Source organism: Halichoeres trimaculatus, unplaced genomic scaffold (genome assembly GCF_033239565.1).
Source record: "Halichoeres trimaculatus isolate MK-OKI-2021-1 unplaced genomic scaffold, fHalTri1.1 fHalTri1_scaffold_3, whole genome shotgun sequence".
Lineage (NCBI taxonomy): Eukaryota > Metazoa > Chordata > Actinopteri > Labriformes > Labridae > Halichoeres > Halichoeres trimaculatus.
The window spans coordinates 5529655-5550632 of record NW_027437181.1 but is presented as its reverse complement, the minus strand read 5'-3'; the positions used below and the strand labels follow the sequence as shown (position 1 = coordinate 5550632).

The 20978-nt window shown below is 42.8% G+C and overlaps 1 protein-coding gene across 3 annotated transcripts in view; it reads left to right on the top strand.

The window, feature by feature from the left end:
• The first annotated feature begins 3488 nt into the window (after positions 1-3488).
• Positions 3489-20978, top strand: part of lrp4 (low density lipoprotein receptor-related protein 4) — a 182100-nt gene continuing 164610 nt past the window's right edge. For all 3 annotated transcript variants that reach the window (XM_074665989.1, XM_074665988.1, XM_074665990.1), the window contains exon 1: positions 3489-3842. In XM_074665989.1, the coding sequence (XP_074522090.1) occupies positions 3782-3842 (61 nt within the window). In that variant the 5' untranslated portion in view covers positions 3489-3781. The remainder of the gene's footprint in view (positions 3843-20978) is intronic.

Sequence of the window (20978 nt, the reverse complement as noted above, 5' to 3'; positions counted from 1 at the left end):
GAGGAGAGTAAGTGTCTAGTTATCAGTCAGTCATGCCTTTGTTGATAACAAGGGTGTCTGTAGCTCTAACATAACAGTTCTCATATACCCACAAATACATTCTGAATGTGAAATGAAAGATTAATCAGTAAATTGTTTGATTACTTTTTAATTTTCTGTTCCTTTTCCAAAGAATTGTTCATTAAATCTCTCTGTATCAACCCGGGGTAAGTGACAGAGCGCGGCACTTTTATTAGGATGAAATGTAACGCCGTGATGGATGCTCCACAGGAGAGAAGGAGGGAGGCGTGCGCTGAATGATGATGTCCTGTTTAGGGACGAGCCAGCTCACGTCCTAACCAAATCTGCCTCGTAATTAGAGAGCAGGGTCCAAAGCCTCGATCTCTTCCAGGGGAGAGACGAGGGGCATTAATATGTAGACTGTGGAGCTGTGCACGTGCTGCTTATCCACTCGTTTTACAAGGATAAACAGTGAAGAAGTGTTTTCTTGTGTTAAAATCACACTTGTCTCATGCAAACACTACAGCAAGCTAACATTTACATAATGAATCCTCCACTATTTCAAAAGTCAGCATCAGAAATCTATTATTTTCAATCAGAAGCTGCCAATTTCACGCTTCATTAAGCCTGCAGAGCGCAGTGCTTCACAGTGGTTTGTTTAATCAGATTTTTAGGTTTTCATCTCCTGCCAACAATGATGTCAAACTCCTGAGCTGACCTACAAACTCAGAGGAAACCCTGAGAGCTTTTTGTTTGCTCTGAGCTTGGCGTTAAGCGTTCTCAGAAACTTTGACACACTGGACTTAGCTCTGATATTAAAGCCACATTAGCTTTTGTAACCAAACTAAAAACCTCACAGTGTCTTAGTACAGTCAGACACAGCAGGAACAGCTATTCTCCTTTTCCTTTTAGCTCCGCCAACGCTCTCTGCTCTCAGGGAAATAATAAATGTCAGGTTGAAAAACATAAAAGTCAAACAAATTACTCAAATTATGATGTCTGCATGGACACAGCTGATTCATCTTAAGAACGGGGGGGAACTTTATTTCCAAAGTTAATAATTTTACGACAAACTGCTGCATTCTTTTAGGATTTTTTTTGTCATCTTGAAATAATAACCTGTGCTTTTTTTGTAAATCATGCTGATGCAATGAAGGAAGGAAGAGTATTTTTCAAGTCTGGTGCAGGAGCTTCCGTCAGACAGTAATGTGCCATCCTTACAGACTGATGAAATCAAACCTCACCTGTCCCTCAGGTGTCTCTTTATACCAGATAGTCAGTGGTCAGTTTTCTGGAGTGTTACGTGCTGCTTTAACATCAGCAAACTTTGCTTCTGACCAAGGAAAATGTTCACCATTAGGGGGCGATATGGAGAAAATGTGTCAGGATGTTTTTATGAAACGATCAGGATCTGGATTTTTTCAAAAGTGTTTTTCGTAGTCAGACTATTTTGACCTTGGACTATTTTTTTTTCATCTGTACCATCAAGGGTAGAGTTTTTCTCATCATAGAATAAAACTTTCTTCCACCTTCCAATGTCCCATGTTTGATGCTCCCTGGCAAAGTCTGAACAGGAAGTTTTGTGGCATTGAAGGAGACGAGGTCTTTGAATTTGTTTTTTGTTTTTGAAACCCTTTTCTCTCAGATGGCATCTGATGGTAACTGCGCTGCAATCAGCACCAGTAAGGGCCTTAATTTGGGTCGAGGACCGCCCTGTGTCTTGACGGACAGCCAATCTGATCCCATGGCTCAGCGCAGGTGTAATTTTTGGGGGATCTACCACTTGACTTTTTTGTTCCTTAATGCTCAGGATCTTTAAAAAAATTTAGAATGACTGTCTTCCTGCATCCAACCTCAGCAGAAATGGCTATTGTTTTAATTACTAGTTCCAAATGTTTTTTGTCACACTCCCCTTTCTTGCTTTTGCATATAGTAGCTCTACTTAAATCCTCATTAAGGTCTAAATGTTTCACATGCATATTCTTGCAATTTTTCAATTGGTCTTAAGATTTTGATTAGGTCTTTATACCACAGACAGAATTTGGTCATTACCTTTGAAATACCTCAATACCTACTTTGGTACCTACCCCTAAGTGAGATATTACTTGGTTTGATTTGCGCACTTGACAGAAAATGTAAATGTAAATGCACACTTAACTCAAAACACGATAAGTTTCAGTGCTATAATTAAAACATTGCAAGATAAAAGCTGGGGGCTGTATGAAAATAGACCTCAAGCCACAATTTTGAACACACTGGTTCTTGTGTTAACTATTTATGACTTGTTGTCGAGTCAAAATGTGTCCTATTTTTATTTATTTATTTATCTATTTATTTTCTACATTTAAGTGATTTTGCAGCTGTAACTCGACAATTCTATCACCCTTCTAACTTCAATTTTTGAATTTACTACACTTAAAGTAATGCTTATTTACTTGGCTCACTTCCCAGTGTATGGTGAAATAGGATGCTATGGTGTGTTTTAATTACATACTTTGAGTAATCTGTTTTAATTAGAGGGTTAAAACACTTTAAACTGGAGGGTTGGAGACAAATATATCTAAAATAAAGAAGTTTCCTGCTTATGCATTTCATAATGCTAATTTTTTTTAGCTCCTAGTGTATTTTTGTTGGATCTTGTAGTGTTTAAAAGTTAAATTGGTGAATGTTATGTGACATAAATGTGCTTAAACTCTTATTTCATCTAATTCTTAAATTTTAAAAAATGTATGTTATTACTAAATTTATGATGCCTTTTGGACCTCTCTGTGTGTTCTGTGGGCTAACCGTCTTTCCAGTTGGGGGCTTTTCATTATTACAGGAAGATACAGAGAACTTTTTGTTTAGACTTGGTTTCATTTTAATAAACCCCCAACCATACTTTCCTTCCACGACCGTTTTGTAAATCAGTAGTACTAAATAATGACTATGTAATGACCTCATCTCCTGGTCATTACACCCCACTGTAGAAACCACCACTCTGTCATTTGCTTCCTCAGACTGAAGTGACAACAGGGGAAACTTTCCCCCCTCGTCTTTGTGTGAAAAACGGGCAGAGTGAAGGGGTAATTTAAAGTTTTTCCACGCTGAGAGTAGAAGCCCAAATAGTACACGCATGTCTCCAGATGCTGTCTGAAATTATGCATTGATTTACTGACCATGAGGCTTCTTTTTTTTTTACAAAGCGTAATTTAAGAAATGACACAACGGGAGCAGAGATTTAGGACGCGTTCATATCTTCCGCAATAGGGGGGTTAGGGGAGGGATGTCGGCTTAAAAATGAGTAAAATCGCAATAAAAGACAGAGACATGGTGTCGCTTGAGTATTTGATGAAAAAATGACGTCACATGCATGGTATTGTTGCGCGTTCAGGACCAACTACGCCAAAGAAAATGCAGTGCGGTTGAATACTCCCCCCTCGGCTTGTGTTTGGTACAGTCCACAGCTCCTTTTGGAAGCCACAGTGTAGCGAACTAGAGCACAACATGTTGGAGACCGTAGCCGATCTGAACCCCTCAGAGTTAACTTTTTAATCCCGGTTTTGTCGCGTTATCACACACACACACACACAAGAGGAGGAGGCGGAGGAGGTCGGGGAGAGAAAAGGGGCCAACAAGTCAGTCATGGTATGAGGTTCGCGTGAAAAGCCGGAGCGCCTCCTTGCAACTAAAGCCCGTTGATATATAAAAACTGTGCGGAGGAGAAGAAGAAGCAGAAGAAGAAGAGGGGGAAGAAAGGGAAAGGGAAGCCCGGAGAAGCGAGAGAAAAGCGGGGTTCAAGATGCAGCTGGCCGCGGTGCTGTGGGGCTCCCTGGTAACTTTGCTGCTCAGCCAGAGTCCAGGTAAGAAAAAGCGCCTTTGGAAAGTCTGCAAAGTGGTGCAAAAAACTGCGTGTGAGTGTGTTTTTCTGGAGGTGTTTGTGCACCGCCGGTGTGTGTGACTCGCAGTACTTTGCAGTGCCCTCCTTATCTGACATTTAAACTCTGCAGGCGAGTTTCCACGTTATGAGTTAGGGGGTCAGAAGAGACCCGTGGTGGAAAATGTGAAGACGTGTGTGTGTGTGTGGTGAGGCTTTATTTAAATCTTGTTTGACAACATGCCTGTTCCAGCGATGGTCCGGGCTCTCACTTCTGCAGCCACATTATTTTGATTTGCAACTTTTGTGCAAAACTTAACACTTTTTACACCTTTTATATCTGCAGTTTGAAGCTTTTTTGCACGATAGATGCTTTTGAGAGTAATGTTTTGATTGGATTTCACTTTGCTTTCACGGATTTTTGAAGGGGTTGTCATGTTGCTCCGGCTAAAACACTGCTGTATACACATGCATGGTGTCAAATCTGCACCTTGAGGCAGATTTCCTTCATCTCATCAGCTTGTTGTTAGAATAAAAATCCAACATGAGTTAAAATGCTGTTTTAAGCTGCAACTTGAATAAGACATGACATACATAAGAGAGAATCTGTGATGGATTTGTGCTTTTTGCTTTGCAATAAGTCACTTAAAAATGCTCTTTTCACATGCCTCTGTGATGCAAATCATCCAAAGACTTGTGAAAGAAAGCAAAGTCTTGAATCATAAAAGCTGCGCTGGTGGTTTTATTTTCCTCTCAGTTCAGTGAAGAAGAAAAGCATGCACCGTGCTCCAGACTGTGATTACAGGTGAACTAGGTTGTTTATCTATGATAACCTACATCCTGCCCCCACCTTTTTACCCCCCCCCTGCAGCACTTGTAATGGGTCTGAGTGATTTCCACCACCCCCGTCCGATGTTTTCTCTAACACCTTGTATTTACAACATGTTAGGACAGCCGCTGGAATGCAAGGACCCTACAAAAGCTATTTCTAAACACACACACATGCACACACACTGGGATAAACGTCATAGTTACACAAATACACACGGGTGCCGTGCCCTCTGACATGACATGGAAAGATTGAGCCGATGTGAGAGCTAAATGTTATCTATAATTGGTTGATTGGACCTCAGAGGGGGGTTTGCTGTAGTTGTGATGGCTCCTAAATGTCACCGGGAGACTGTCTCCAGAATGCCAACCAGATAAGATTCGATACCAAATCGAAAACAAAAGCCCCTCCTGGATCATCCACATCCTATTTATAGCGGTTATGGTTGTTTCTTTTGGCCTTTTAGACATCGTTATCTACTTGTTCTCCGACTCTGGCACCTGGGGCCGTCTCAGTTTGATTATGGACTTGCTCTGTTGTAAAGCAATTAAGTGAGCCTGGCCTGTGTCATGTCTGAGACACATCATTGTCATGAGTGTGCGGTGCTGTTGTCGGCATTTTCCACAGGGGGACGAAACATTGACTCGGCTGGTGCTGATTTGTGCCTCATTTTCTGTCTTGAAGCTATTGTTAGATGTTTTATTTCCACATTATGATTTGGCTCCGAAGCTTATTACGACCATTACTTCTTTAAATATTGAATGTTTATTACCCAAAGTCTCATTAAAAATAAAAAAAAAACTATTAGCGTTTTTCCCAGTGCTTGGTTGTAGTACAGTATTCCTGCCAGGTGGTGGCTGTAGCGCATCCTTGAGTTTCTGCATTGCATAACAGGAGAAGAAGAATAACCGCATGAAATTCTAAAAGTGTTGAAGAAGAAAATATTAGTGACAGTCGCTAAAAATAAAGGTGCGAAGGAATTGAACATGACAGCAAAATGTAAACAAATGTCAACTTTTCGCCGAAAAGATGCCTGTGACTGTCGAGTTTTCCAAGTGTTAGCCTTCACCCTTAAGAGTTTTATCTTCATCAGGGTTGAAAAGCATCTGAAATTATCTTTCAAACACTCTCATGACACCCAAAGCCACTCCGATTTTTAAAATCTAAGGATTGTTGTTTGTGTACGACAGTTTTTCTGTGATTTGGAAATTTCAGAATCCACTGAAAACATTAGAAGTCTGACATTTCTGTGGGTCAGAAATTAAAGTCTTAGTCGACAGTCTCAGATACTGGCAGAATGATAAATCAATTTAACCCTGACATTACAGCTGTGTGTTTTCTTGACTCCTGCATTATAAAAGACACATTATGGGATCATGAAATGCGGAATAAAGGCTATAATTTCTGAGCTGTGTACACTGGATGGCATTATAAACTCCAGCCGCCAGTCCCGGCTGACAGTGGATGACCCCAGGCTACTATTTATGACTCTGCCTGTGTGTGTGTGTGTGTGTGTGTGTGTGTGTGTGTGTGTGTGTGTGTGAGGTCAAAATGCCTTCTCAGCCCAGTCTAGTGTCCGTGCTGTAATGGGCTGAGTTGGACTAATGGCGTGTTGGGGAGTGTGTAACACACTTTAATGATGCCGTCTGGGACAGGACGACCCCTCACCCACTCCTCTGATCCTCACCGGACCCTCCTCTTTCACTAGCTATCGATTGGACTCCCCTTTACTCAGTGTTGTCCCACTCAAGCTTTCACTACGCTTTACATCACATTTGCACAGTTTACAGCAAAGCATCAGTGACGGATCAATCTATAATCCAGAGGGGATGTTGTGCGATTTTTTTTTGCATGAAGATGCTTCTCCTGCAGAGCTGTTCTGGAGCACAGTGAGATGTTGCTGCTGTAAAAATCCAACAGCTGGGCATGTGTCCAAAAAAACCTGCCTCTTTGAGTGGTTTGGTTGGCTTCATCTGCAGCAGCTGAACAGAAAAGGCAAAGAAAAGGGAGCATGATGGTGCTTTTCATGGGAGATGGGAGATTAATAATGTAAGCTGCAAAAACGTGAAAGTCAGAACTGCTGATGCTCGAATGTTTTTTTGCTCACCAAGTTGGACACCTAGAAGTAATCCACCAGTTTTAAGTAACAGACTTCCAGACCAGTTTTCACATTTTGACAGAGTTTGATCCAAGAAGCAGCTGGACTTGGCTGAAGTCTCCCGATCTGATTCAGTTACTTAAACATTAACAACATAAAACTTACACATCCTCATATTTGCTTAATTTCTCCACTTGACTCTATGTCTGTTTTATTCTGTATTAGTCATTTCGAAACGGATGTAAGCGTTGTGCAATTTAACAATTAAATCTCCTCACCCACGCTAATCTCTACCAGAAGAACTGGTCCATCAAAAGAACCATCAATATTTAATTACTGTAGGCCAAATCTGCTGATCTAAGATAGCTGTTAATCCAGTCACTAGCTGCTGCTATTATTAGGGATGGGTACCTTTCACATTTGAAACGACACGGTACTAATGCCCAGTACCAGGCAATCAGTACTGGTACTCAACGGTACCAATTTTCGGTACTTTTTTGTGTGTATGTGGTAAAAATATCAATTTGTTTAATAGTAAAATACAAAAATATTTCATTTAACATATGTATTCTTCAATATATAACCTTGCAATGCTATGTTCATGTCCAGCATGGAAAATTTCCTACTCTTCCTCTCCCTCACACTCATAAGGATGCATTTAGGTACCTAAACATGGTACCTTTTTTTTTTTTTTTTTTTTAATCGATACCCAGTACTTTTGACAGAATTCGGTCGGTACCTATAAAAGTACCTAATTCGGTACCCATCCCTAGCTGTTATTCTATAATGATCTACAACCCAGATGTAAAGAAACACAGGTGACAGAAGTCATTTCACAGCAAATGACAGTTTGCCGATGTTCTTAGTTTAAAAAAGGAGATAGAGTTGTTTGTCAGCCTTGTTTGTTGTACAGCGATTTGTAACCACAGGAAGCATAGGGATGTTGCCCTGGAGGCTGGTTGTGCTAGCTGTGTTAGCATTATTTTAGCAGATTTTGTGGTTTGTAGTGTTAAATAAAGAGTGCTCAGTTTTGACCGCTATTCTACCGTAATTTGACCGTTTTTTTCTTCTGACTTGTCAGTTAGTCAGAATTTAATCTCTGTTTAAAGATCTGGGAAATTAGTTTCTCAAAGACATCCCTGCATTCAAATTAAATGATTTTTCGCTGTCTTAAATTTGTACCAAACTCTGAGATGTTTGTGCATCAAGAAGAATAAAACCGTTTCATGTCATCGCAGGATGCATTAAGGAGGTTATGATTGCTGGAATTGCAGCTTTATGATATTTAAAGAGATTGAAGATTTAGGTTTTTGACTCTTCTCTTCGGCAGTCGCAGTGCAGTGAATGATGATATCATTGTTATTGTGACATTAGCGTGAGCAATAACAGCATCATGATGATAATGACACACATTGCCTTCCATCCCTCTCATAATGTAAAAACATTTCAGTTGATGGATGGAGGCCTGACTTGAATGGCCGTGCTTTGACTGTTTTGATGCAGCTATATGAAACCCTCGCTAGCTGTAAACTCCATGCTGGTGCCAATTCAGAGGTGTAAAAACACTGGATCGGGTTTGTTTCCAATTCAGTTGATACATGATACAAAAACATGAAAAACAGGATTTTTTTTAACGTTGTGCTTATTTTTTCTCATAGCATGCAGGTTTATTTTAGCACTCATGTTTAAAAGAAGGGGCTGAACAGAGTAAACAGAGACATGAGAGCGTACAGTGGGAGGGGGCCGGGGCTTGAAAAGAGGAGGTGGAGAGTTTGTCCTTGTATTCACTTTGCTGCCCGGCTCTGTGGTTCAAGTTGCTGCTGCTCTTTGTGCCCTTCCCTGTATCTCCTCAATGGATTGATTAGTCCCCTGACATTGCTCTCCTCATCCTGAACTAACACACACTCACACACACACACACACTATCTCACTTATGCCTCTTTTCCAGAACCTTCAGGCGTGGTTTAGCGTGCCCAGCAAGCATTCGAATGTTAATTTATGACTTTGTCTTGCAAAATAGCTGCACGGCCACATTTGATTAAGTGCCCACAGACTAATTGTGCTTTGGTATTAATGGTGTTGCAATGTAGATATTTCTGAATAACTCGGCTTGCAGACAGATTTATTGCTCGCCATGAGTTGTTTTTGGTTCTGGTTCCAAACTGAAAGCGGTGGTGCTTTTTTCAAACAGGGAAAGATTGTTACAGAGGATGTGGTCACGATGAAATGGGACTATTTTGTCTTCACTCCTGGCAGCTTTTAGTCGTCTTGGCATGGACGCACATTCGTCTTCTACTTTCGGGACTTTTCCCATCAACAGTGTGGCTGTGAAGGGGCTTCAGGGTGAAGACAGGGGTGAATGTTTCGTTAATGGATGTGAGACTGGAGTGTGTTCTCTGTGTCCTGAATGTGTGTGTGTGCGTGTTTGTGTGTGCCCTCTTCTGGTCTAGCTGGTTGGGTTGGTGTCAGCCAGGCTTTTGCTTTCACCCGGGGAAGGCCTGCTACACCACCTGATACCCCCGCTGTGCTTTGTGTCCCTCTGCTGAGAGGATGGAATTGCACCTCCAAGGTAGCGGCATAGGTAACCTATGTTTACTTGATTCACCCCCCCATCCCAACATTCCCATATGGATAAATGTCAGACCTCCCCTCCCCCTCCCACCACCACCACCCCTCTCCTCATGTTCCTCCACCTTCCTATTAATCACCTGACTCCCTCTCCCCTCTGTGAGACCGGCCTCCTCTGTGAGAGACCCTCCAGGCGGGCTCTTGTCTTAGGGGTCGTGTCTGATTTCGGAACATGATGCCACGGCCCGAGGGCCCATTTCAATTATGTCCACAGTGGTAATATGTGTCACAGATGTCGGCTTTGGGAAAATACGGGCCAGTATACAAACAAACAAAGTCAACCAATGTCAGCTCTTAGATCAGTAGAGTATCGGTTGGCGGTCTGGATCAGAGGTGATGCACCATGAGGTATCTGTGTCAAGGTTGGATGCTGTCACTCTGCCTTTTGACTAATCTTAAAGCTCGTTCAAGGCCTTTCTTCCATCCATCACTCAATGTTCAGCCTGATTTCCAATGCAAGCATTCATATTAAGGATGCACATGCATTGGTTGTAGATTTGCACCTGACATTGGCCCATTGGCCCCTGCACCAATGCTTCTAATTACCTGCTTTTTCTAGATTTTGAAGTAATGCATTGGCTCTGGAGATGTTTCATCAAAAATTGGTATCCTCTCTAATCAAACACATCCTCCTGGTCCTGCATACTCAGTTTCAGCTTTATGTACATTTCTTTTGTTTGGTATCTCCTCTTCTTTTCAAGGGATAGCTGCAGAAATGTTTGTGAAAGGTGGAGAGAAGAAAGTCAGGGTAGATGTTCTGCATTAACCCCATTTCCACCAAGTATTTCAGTTCAGTTCATCTCGGTACGACATGCATTTTGTGGCGATTCTTTTGACCAAGGCCCCGTTTACCCGACAACGTTTCATCTGAAAACGCAGTGAAAAAAATCTGCATTTACACAGAAACGCAGAAGGACTTAAAATGCTGAGACAGGCCTGCAGGTGGTGCTATAACTGTCTTGTCCAGAAGCAGCTTTTGGGTGATCACCGAAGTAGAGTTGAGCTGATCATCTGGTGTTTTGGGGAACACTAAGTGCAAAAGTGGAGCAAAATATGCACACTTTGTAAGAAGACAGTCAGCAGATGCAGCTGATTGAGCAGCACAAACACAACACGTTAGTTTGCAACGAGCATGACAACGTTACTGTTGTGCTGTTGTATGCGCTCGCATGAAGAGTGTGAAGTCAGCATTTCCACTGAACAGCTCTGGGGGCCGTTTTCAAAAGTTTACGTTTTAGGTGGGCTAAAACACTGTTTCCATGTAAACGCAAGGCTGAAACACAACATAACTTTTGCATTTCACCCCAAACCCGTTGCGGTGTAAACGGCCCCTAAAATCGGGGTAGGTCCCCAAATTACAGACCCGTACCGTCCCACTTTTTGGTACCCCTGTCTTTGGGTTCAAGACATACCTATCCAACCCCCGAAGGTAGAGCTAGAAACAGTCTGTTGATGGGTTGAAAGTCACGTCACCCTCCTTGTGGGCTGTTGCGGCTGTTGTATTTCTCCTGGTGGCACACAGCTTTCTCTATAACAAAGCTTCATTGCGCTTTTTGGTACAAAGAGTCACGTGCCAATCACAGAGAAGATAAATCGCTGGATGTCTTCCATTGTTTTTCTTTGTTTAGTGTGTCTAATTTCTTCTTCATTGGATTTATTAGCAGGGCACACTGTGTTGTGCTGCTATGCCATTAAGCTATTACGTAGCTGACGCAGCAATCGGCATCTGGCTTACACCCTGCCGACCAAGAAGGGGCATATTTGGCTGTGGAAGCGCAAACAGGATCAGGCTTTACTGATCCAACCTGTACCAAAGTCTATACCGGACTGCTTGGCGGAAATGGGGCTTTAGAGTTGTGGCTGGGAGTTGAACCCTTGACCACAGGCTCCATATCGACTGGCACCCCACCCCAGTTATTTTCCTACTTTGCAGATTCCCAGCGCCAGTTGGCCAATCGCAGCTAAACACAGACAGTTTTCATTCACTTCAGCCTGAATGTACAAGAGTTTAATCTGAGACTGGAAAAGTTTTGATACCACTTGTTTTATCGAGATATTTGGACCAGTACCCATCCAACTCGGCACAAAGCTGAAGCTCAGGTTTTAGAATCTGTCTGAGTTTTGTATCAACTGGTTTCATCCACTCCTCTTGTTCCTAATGTTAAGGAATCTTGAGCAAGATCCCTAACCTTAAATTACTCCTATCGGTAAGGCAATCCAAAGTTTGAGCGTGAGCAGTCATGACTTGGCGGTTTCAGTTACATTAAGATTTTCTTTTATGGCCGTGCTGAAAATAAAACCAAGACTCATCTCTGTGTTGGTGTAAATTTTCTCTGAGATCTCAGGTAACACAGGGTGAAAGTTTTCCAAATGACATCACACGTCATGGGAGATTTCTGTGATACTGTTACTGTAAATGTTTTGGTGATCTGAAATTCAGGGCACATCACCGCAGAGGTTTGCCATGATGAGGGACGTTCTGGGCTTTTTTAGGCCATGTAGTATGATTCTGAGTTCCTCGGGGGTTGCAGATTATTGGAGACTGTAATAAACTCTGCTTCTCTGTCTCAGCGGGGGTCTGCTGTAGAGGACAGAAAGATAAGCAGGGCTGGAGACTGGCTGTCTGAGCACAGCCACGGGAGGGGGGGCAGGGACACAAAGACATTTTGAAGGACACACGCTCATATGGATCCATAGTAACTTAATTCTTCGGGCTTCACTCCTCCTCTCTTGCTGCGACGTGGGGGGGTGGGCATCCACAGGGACGTTAATGAAACAGCAGCAGATTTTGGAGACGTGTGAAATTGTTGGTACCAGATTTTTCACATGAAAGGATTCTTTCCTCTTGAGTTTGGTTTTAGCCATGCATTAAAAATAAGACACTTGTGTATTGTGTTGGTAACCATGAGATCACGGGACCCCCTCTGAGGACAAAGGGAGGACATTTGTCTGGTCACAGTGTCTTGCCACATTTCGAGCTGTGCCACACACACGCAAACATATGGTTTGGTGATGACTTTTGCCTCCGTTTGACAAAAACATCTGAACAATTTTGCAGCTGAGGACAGTCGTTACGCTTGTCTCCAACTGTGGAGAGGTTATCCAATCAATCTCAGAGATGAATAACCTGTTTGCCATGCTGGATTGTTTAATGAAGAACATTTTTAAGACTTGGAGTTGAATTTGTGCAGTGAACATTCTCCTTCTATCGTGCACAGTGTCAGAAATGTAGCCTTTGCGATTGCATTTCTTGCTGTTTTAAGCAGATGCAGGAAAAAGAAGAATTGAATCCATCCTCTGAAGTTCTGCCAAAGCATTATGTAACTCATTCTTCTGCACAGAGCTGTGTTATTGTCAAAAAAGAACATCTATAAAAAACATCAAAACAGCACATGGCTCTGTCACTATCTCCCCTCTGTGCTCTGTCACTTGATACCCGCTGCAGCCCTGCATGTATGTTAATCTTCTGCTGAAAATAGTCCCAACAAGCGCTCAATGTTTCCTTCTTTGAGTAATGTATGCTAAAATCTACGGCGCACAGCTGCTTATGGAACATAAATAACTGCAGAGACAGAGCCGGACAGGCTGTCGTACTAACTGGACATGACCTCATTCACTGCACAGAGGTCGTGGACGAAGATAGGACAGTGTGTCTACATGCATACATGCTTCCTGTTATATGTGCATACATGCTTTCTATTACAGCACACTAACAGGCCCCTGACGGGGGAGGTGAGGCTCGGTGTTAATTGATGACAGAGATGTGACTCCTGTTTTCATTTATCTCACAATGCTAATCCTCCAGCAGCTCTGAGGGAACACACATGGACACACTCTTCTCTGTCACGAGTGTTTTTTCCCATCTTTGTAGATGAAAATCTTTCAACTAACTACAAAAAGCAGCAGTATGCTTTACTTTATATGGTATTATTTACCTTTAAGCTCTTTTATTAGAAGTTAATGTGGAGGAAAGACATCCTGATACTCTTAGTTTAAGGTCCCTGCTGCTTAAAGTGAATTTGCTCCCCGATTACAAAGATGGGTAGGTTTGTGTCAGCAACCGGCTCTATTTAGAGCTGTTTCCTAATTTCCAAGACTTATGGAATCAAGAACATACATGCATTTCTACCAGGCCATTGTGTTCCGACATCCTAAGAAAATGATCATGGTGCTTTTTGCTCGGAGACCTAAAACTCTGAACACTTTATAGGTTGTTTAAATTAAAACATAAAGGTTTTATTGTCTCAAAGGTAGTGTTCAACGGTTTTCAATAAAACAAGATTGAAACATTGAAGGCGCGTCATGAAAAATAAAAATCGGTATCGGCCCAAATCAGTATCTGCAGGTCAGGTTTTCAAGATCTGTGATCAGCCAGAGAATTGTGATCTGTGCACCCCTACTCAAGATCACAGAGTTTGTCCAATCAGAGGCACAGCTCACTTAACTGACAGGTGTGGCACCCTGTAGCTGTTAGTAAGGAGGCTCAAAGCCTGCCCCTTGAGTCAGCATTTCCATTACGGCCCCCACCAATGATCGACTTTATTACTCCGCATTAGGAACTTGATTTTGTGGTGACTACATCCATATTATACAGTCAATGCTTCGACACTAACTTGAAGTGAATTTAAGGATATGCTCTGTCTTCCATGTGCCGCGAAACGTATGGATGGGTACCTTTCACTTTTGAAACGATACGGTACCGATGCCCAGTACCTGGCAGTTGGTACTGGTACTCAACTGTACCAATTTTCGTTACCTTCTTGGGTTTATGTGGTAAAAATATCAATTTGTTTAATGATAAAACATTTTTTTTTTTTCAACTTAACAAATTTATTCTTCAACCTTTTAATACTGTGTTCATGTCCAGCATAGAAAATCTCCTACTCTTCCACTCCTTCACAGTCACAAAGATGCATTTGGGTACCTAAACATGGTAGCTTTTGATTTTACGAAATCCGGTATCCGGTGCTTTTTACAGAATTTGGTCGGTACCTATAAAAGTACCTAATTCGGTACCCATCCCTAGCAAAACGCCCCTGACAGCTGTATTAAAACCATTACTTTGAGAGTCTCAATGGCTCCAAAATAAGGGCAGCCTAACGTTTCTTCTTGTGTAATCCAGACATGTCCTGATCCAATACAATGATTGGTCTTGGCGCCCGATATTGCTATTTTTGGGGGGTCGGATAACATCTCCGATTTAGTCTTCCCAGATTTTCAGCACTGTCACGCTTTACAGCTGCTGTAAATCAAACCATGTTGCAAATATGTCCGCAGTGTGGGACTACTTTTCTTTGGAAAGCAATGATAGTAAAACAGTTTTTTTTTTGCAACATTTGTAAAGTGAGTGTTTCTCGAGGAGGTACCAACAGGGCTCGCTTTAATACAACAAATATGATTCGTCATTTACATGGAATCAGCAAACAGAGTTTGGGATTTATCAGAAAAAGGGATCTGTCTTTTATCGGAACTTGTATCAGGACATTTCTAATATACCCATCAGTTTGTTATTATTCTTCAAAAATCATGAAATCAATCCTGAATCCTCGAGAGATGGAATCTAGGAGAACTATAAACTGAAACTGAAACGATACCTAACCCTAAAGATGAGATGACAAAAATTTGCAAAAACCTCTAAAAGTTTGTTAAATACACAGTGTCCTTGGTCTTGATTAACATAATTTTACCAGCTTAGTGCCAAGGTGAGCTCAAATCTCCGTAAAGCCTGCAAAAAGGGAACTTTTGATCAGATTTTGGCCCTACAGCCTTTCTGCTCCTCATGTGAAACCGCTCCTCTGATCTTATCTCTGATCCTTCCGAGCTCAGGATTTAAAAATCTCACAGGTTCCTTTCGGTCATCATCTTATCTGCCCGGCCCACGCTCTCTTTTCACCAGTGGGGGTCCCTCCCATGAGGGCCTGCAGCTGCCTCCTAAGATCCCCTCCTAAAGGTGCTTGGAGGAAGCGTCCTCTCTTCCTCCAGTGTGCCAGTATGCAGGCAGCAGCCTGCTCAGCCACATGTTGAGGAACACACACAAACACTCACAGCTTCCAACTCCAGCTCCAGATAAGATTAGAGTGTGATATGATTTCACCGAGACCCCCCACAGACTCAGCTCAACACTTTCTCTCAAACACTCACTGCTGAGTGTTTAATCCTGTGACACGTCAACAAATCCTGTCTGCTCCGACTCGCTTTGGTGGAGCTGGAAAGATTTTTCTGTGACGGATAAATAATTGGATCTGTTGTTACTTCTTTTGGTAACAATGAGAGGAGTTTGTGGAATCGCCAAATGACAGAAATAGCCTGGTGTGCATGCTGTGTCACTGACCCTGTTGTTCTCCGACTCATCTGTGATTCATCAGCGGCTCTTTTGTGTTTCCTCCCGCCATTTTACTCCTCATGTCCTGTTATTGAGAGCATGTGATAATCTGTCCTCGCTAACAGAGCGTCCTGTTTATGATCAACTGTACCAAACCATGTTGAAGGAAATAAATCCGCTTTATTGTGTTTGACAAAATCCATGTAACCCCTCAAAAGTCTGGGCATTCCAAATGGGTCCAAGACAACCCGCAAAGATTTGTTGAAATGTGTCCAAAAGTGAAACAAAGAGCTGTCTGTATGCTTACAAACATGACATGTAGTGTTGGAAATTTCAAACAAAACTTCATGATCCAAGTTCAGCGCTAAGGTCAGTGACAAAGAACTCAAAGCGAGTGGAAAACTTTAGATAAAGATCATCAGTCTGAATTCTGTTTTTCACCAACGTGTTTGTGAATCTGGTCACACATCGAGCTGTCAAAGGAATAATAAGTCAGGAGTGTCAGACATCTCCAGAGCGTCTCATGTGGCTTCCTTAGGTATGACGCTCCACTCGAGGAGAAACAGCTGAGGGGACTTTTGGGTGTTGACCACATGGTGTATCAGTGTCCCTGGAAACACCTGCTGCATATCTGATGTCTGTTTGGTTGGAATTAAAAACATGTCAACAGAAATCTCAGACACACCCTAGAAAAAGCTGCTTTAATGTGACACCAGCTTCTGAAGAGCACAACGTGTGGTGAGTGTGTGGTTGTGAGGATGGAGATGTTAAAGAGAGCAGCTGGCTGCTTTTAGTTCTGATTTACTACACAATAGTCTATGTACCCATTTGATGATTCAGTTGAAGAAGTTTTCCCGGGTAGAAAAAAATCCCATCACTTTGGGAACAGGATGTTTGTTTATTAGTAATAAGAATAAAAGAGAAATGTTGCTTCTGATTGTCTTCAACTCTTAACACCTTAACTGGAGCCAATTCTTAGCAATTGTTCGAAACAATCAATGCAAAGAGATGACCAAGTCTGTAGCATACGACAAATTTTTAACAAGACTTAACACAGTCTCACAAGCTTTTGTCTGTTTAAAGAGTAGGTAGCGGATAAACTCCCAACCCATCAAAACACCAACACCATTTCAAGTGTTATGAACAATCTTTCAATTTTTCCCGTCTGGGTCGTCACAGTAGTTCACTCGATTGGGCACAGTTTTTGTACATTGGCTTCCTTTCCTGACAAAACCCTCCAGGGCTATCTAAGCTTAGGATTGACACTGGTTAGACCATTGCCTTGTGAGCCCCTAGTGGCTGGGTAGGAACATTGCTGAACCAGTGGGAGCAATTTGAGGTTCAGCCAGTACGTTTACATGCTCGCAGTGGTTCGACTGAGGTCATAGCTTGAGAATCGGACTTCTGGTCGAGAACTTCTCACTCCACTTCAATAGATGGGGCTGTGTCCTTTTTTGATACAAAAAACAGTAGGCGCATCCAACTAGCTTCAGCTAGCGTGAATGCAGACCGATATCAGATTTATTCGGTGGGAGTCTGTTTATTTGTGTTTTTGGTCAAGTAAAATATGGCCCCGACTGAATGCAGAGGAAACCAGCAGAGGAGCAGGGAGGGGGTGTTTGGTGCGTGCGCCCTGGGCTTCTGCTGCACAAAAACACTGCTGTAGGGGTCATTTCTGCCCTAAACCTTGTGATACGACCCAACTTGTTCCATCCCAGAGTATCACTTTAATGCCTTTAATTGGAGAGGATAGGACAGTGGATAGAGATGGAAACAGGGTGAGAGTGGGGAATGACAAGAGGGAAACAGGCCGTAGGCCGGACTTGGACCTGGGTCACCCGCTGAAGGGTAAATCTCATGGGGCGCGACCTAGACCGCTAAGCCATGTGCACCCTGCACACACCCTAGTCATCATTTTCATCTACTTCCTCTTCTGGCTGAATGCCGAGGCGTACTGAGACCTGCCAAGTCTTGCTGAATCCAGCCACTGCTGGTAGCAATCGCATTATCAAGGTGTGTCAACCGAGCTATGCTTTGTCCGATCCTGGTCTGACTAAGCTCATAGTCTGATTTCTCAGTCTGTATGTGAACGCACTGAGTGTCTTGCTCAAAGACACATGGAGGTGATTGCAGGAGCTGAAATCCAAAACCCAACTTTCTGATTCAGAGACAGCAACAGTACTGCTAAGCCAAGAATTAACCAAGATTTTTTTCACCAAGAGCCATAAATACATCCAGAAAAGGGATCAAAATTTTGTTTTTGCCTGAGCATCAAGGTAATTAATTGTTCATTGAGGTTTACAACAGTATAAGATACTTTCAAAGGTCTTTCTTTACTAATCAGAAGGCCAAATGTAGAGACGCTGTTTCTCTTTCAAAAATATAACAGACAGAACAATAAAATCCTGAATACACAGACACTTGGTACAAATTTATTCTGAGTTTGGCCATCGTGCAGCATCACAAAATGGTATGAAAAAGGCAGCAGATTAAACAACAACAAATATATAGCAGAGTAAGATCCACAGAAAGTGAAATACACAGATTTAAGTGACCAGTAACATAAAATGCTGAGGTTTAAACACACTTCAGTATATTCTGAAACATAATCAAGAGCCTGAGCATTAAAACTGAAGTCCCTGTTAAGGTCCCGCGTGGCTCATTACTTCAGAGAAAGGTTTACGCCTCTCACAGTAAACACAGACTGGAATGGCAGTCATACATACGTTACCATGTGTAAATAACTGCTAGTTAGCAGAAACCTCAGGAGTACAATCACCCCACTTTTACAGTAATTATCTCCAAGTGTCGCTCATGTACACACACACACACACCGATACGAACACACACGCTCACACAGGGACAGCTGAGACCTCCTCAGGGCCTGTATGATCTCAGAATGCCTTTGCCCTTCTAAAGTGACATCTCTCACTTTTGTCCTCCTGATACTGACGCTCAGTGATGTCACATGAAAGTGTGAGAGCTGAAACCTGACTCTCAACACACACACACACGCAGACACACTGTTTGACACAGACAGTCCTTGATGCAGGTGCAGCAGCATACCTTTAGAAGTCCTGACACTGTTCCCACATCCCCCTTCTCTCTGTCATGTCTCCGTCTTTACATCCTCACGCTTTCTTCCTCAGTGTTTCCTCTCAGCGCGCCCTCACCCACGGTTACTAACTCAGTTAGGCCTGTGATGAAGGAGATGGAGGTGGTGGCTGTGGAGGTGCTGTGGGTCTTTATTATACAAACAGTGAAGGGCTTTGGAGGCCCCATTGAGGCCTGGAGCCGGAATGGGGACGCGACTGAAAGCGCTGCACTCTCTAATGAACTTGAGTGGCCCATAGAAGCGGGGCCTTTTCACAGAAGCCAAGGAGGACAAAGTGTCAAAACAAGCCCAGCCCCTCTTCGTTCACAGGGGCTAAACGCCGCCTTTTGACTCTGTGGAGTGTGGGCATCTGAAGGGGAGGCCATGAGGAGAAAGGAGGGGGAGGCAGAATGTACTTGTTAAAACAATGGCCTCTTAAATCAAGCACCCCTCCTCGCCTCTCTTCTTCTCCTTAGCTCCTCTTCTCCCGCCTCCTAACCCCCTCCTTGTGTAGCCTCGACTTCCAATTAGACCTACTCTTGCACAAGCAGTTGAAAGCCCCATATATCGCAGGGGCCTCAAAGGAGAGGCTTTGGAGTTGAGTCTCTGTAGCACTGTTGCCTCTGTGAAAGGTCTTAGTATTCAGAGGAGGGCCCTGTTTGGGCTCCTAAAAGCACTCAATCTGCCACTGGGGACTTGTGTACCATCATGTACGCTCCGTCCTCTGCCTCTACACTCCCTTCGTCCTTCTTTCTGAGCCACTCCACCCCCTCCATTCCTCGAGTCCCGCTCCGTCCCACCCTCAGCCTCCAAACTCTTTCTTCGGTTTGTGACCCCTCTGTTGCTCCTCCATGCTTGGCTGCTCTCGGGGCCGGTGCAGGAGCCGTGCACGGCCCTGAGCCCGAGCGCTCGCCGCCTCCCTCCCCTCAGTTGTTTAGCCATGGATGAAAAGCGGAGACAAATATGTCTGTGGTTCAAAGTCCATCCCGGCAATTACAGAGACTGATTAAAGAGTTGGCCTGCTCAGGCAGCTATGTATAATACTACAACTCCCACTCTGTTTCATAACAGCACCTTCAGAGCAGAACTGAGCCCGGCAGACCCTGATAAGCACTGGCTGAGCCCCCGGTGATTGAGAGCTGGTGCCATGAAACCGGCTGCTATTGTTTTATGACCTGAGTTTATCAGAGGCAGACGAGATATGCAGCTGAGTTATTCTCCTGGTGGGAATCGACGAACTGGTGCACAGACTGAAAACAGTTTAAGGATCAATAACTGGATCTGTGACAAAACAATCAATTAATCAATGTCCTGAAAATCAAAGCACTTAACGTTTAAATTAAAAACATTTTCAATTTATAAAAGCCACAAATTATCTAAGGGTTTTTGATTTTTTTAAATACTGATACACTTTTAGTGGCATGCTTCAAATCTGTACAGTCTCATTTATTTTCAGTTCCGTCATAGACACATCCACTGTCGTGTTTTCAACCTGAGGCTGAAGGAGGATTGAAAAGGAACAGTGAAAGAGGAAGCTGGTAAAGGAAAGTTAGTTTCTCATTATTTCTGCAAACATGACCACACATCGCTTAAGAAGGTGCAACTTTCTGTGAGTTTGTCGCTCATGTGGTGCTTCTTTCTTCCTGCTGTGTGTCACTCTGCTCGGCCCTCTGTCCCAGCTACTACAGCGCCAACTCTCCTTATTTACAGGTTTACCAATATATTTCTTTGTGATAAAGGCAAAAAATGCAATCTTACCAAGTTTTTTTTGTCTTTTTTATATAATAATTGTCTTATTATACTTGATTTGAGCCACATTTGCCCGATCAGTCCAGAAAAAATGTCTTGTTTCAAGTTATGTAAGGACAAAAATGAGGTCTGAATTAAGGATGGGTACTGAATTAAGTACTTTTTCAGGTACCGACAGAATTCTGTCAAAAGCATCTGGTACCAATTCATGTAAAATCAAAAGGTACCATGATTAGGTACCTAAATGTATCCTTGTGACTGTCAGGGAGTGGAAGAGTAGGTGATTTTCCTAATGGGCATGATCACAGTAATGTAAGGTTATAGATATAACTGATGAGTAACAGTACCGATTGCCAGGTACCAGGAATCGGTACCATATCGTTTCAAATGTGAAAGGTACCC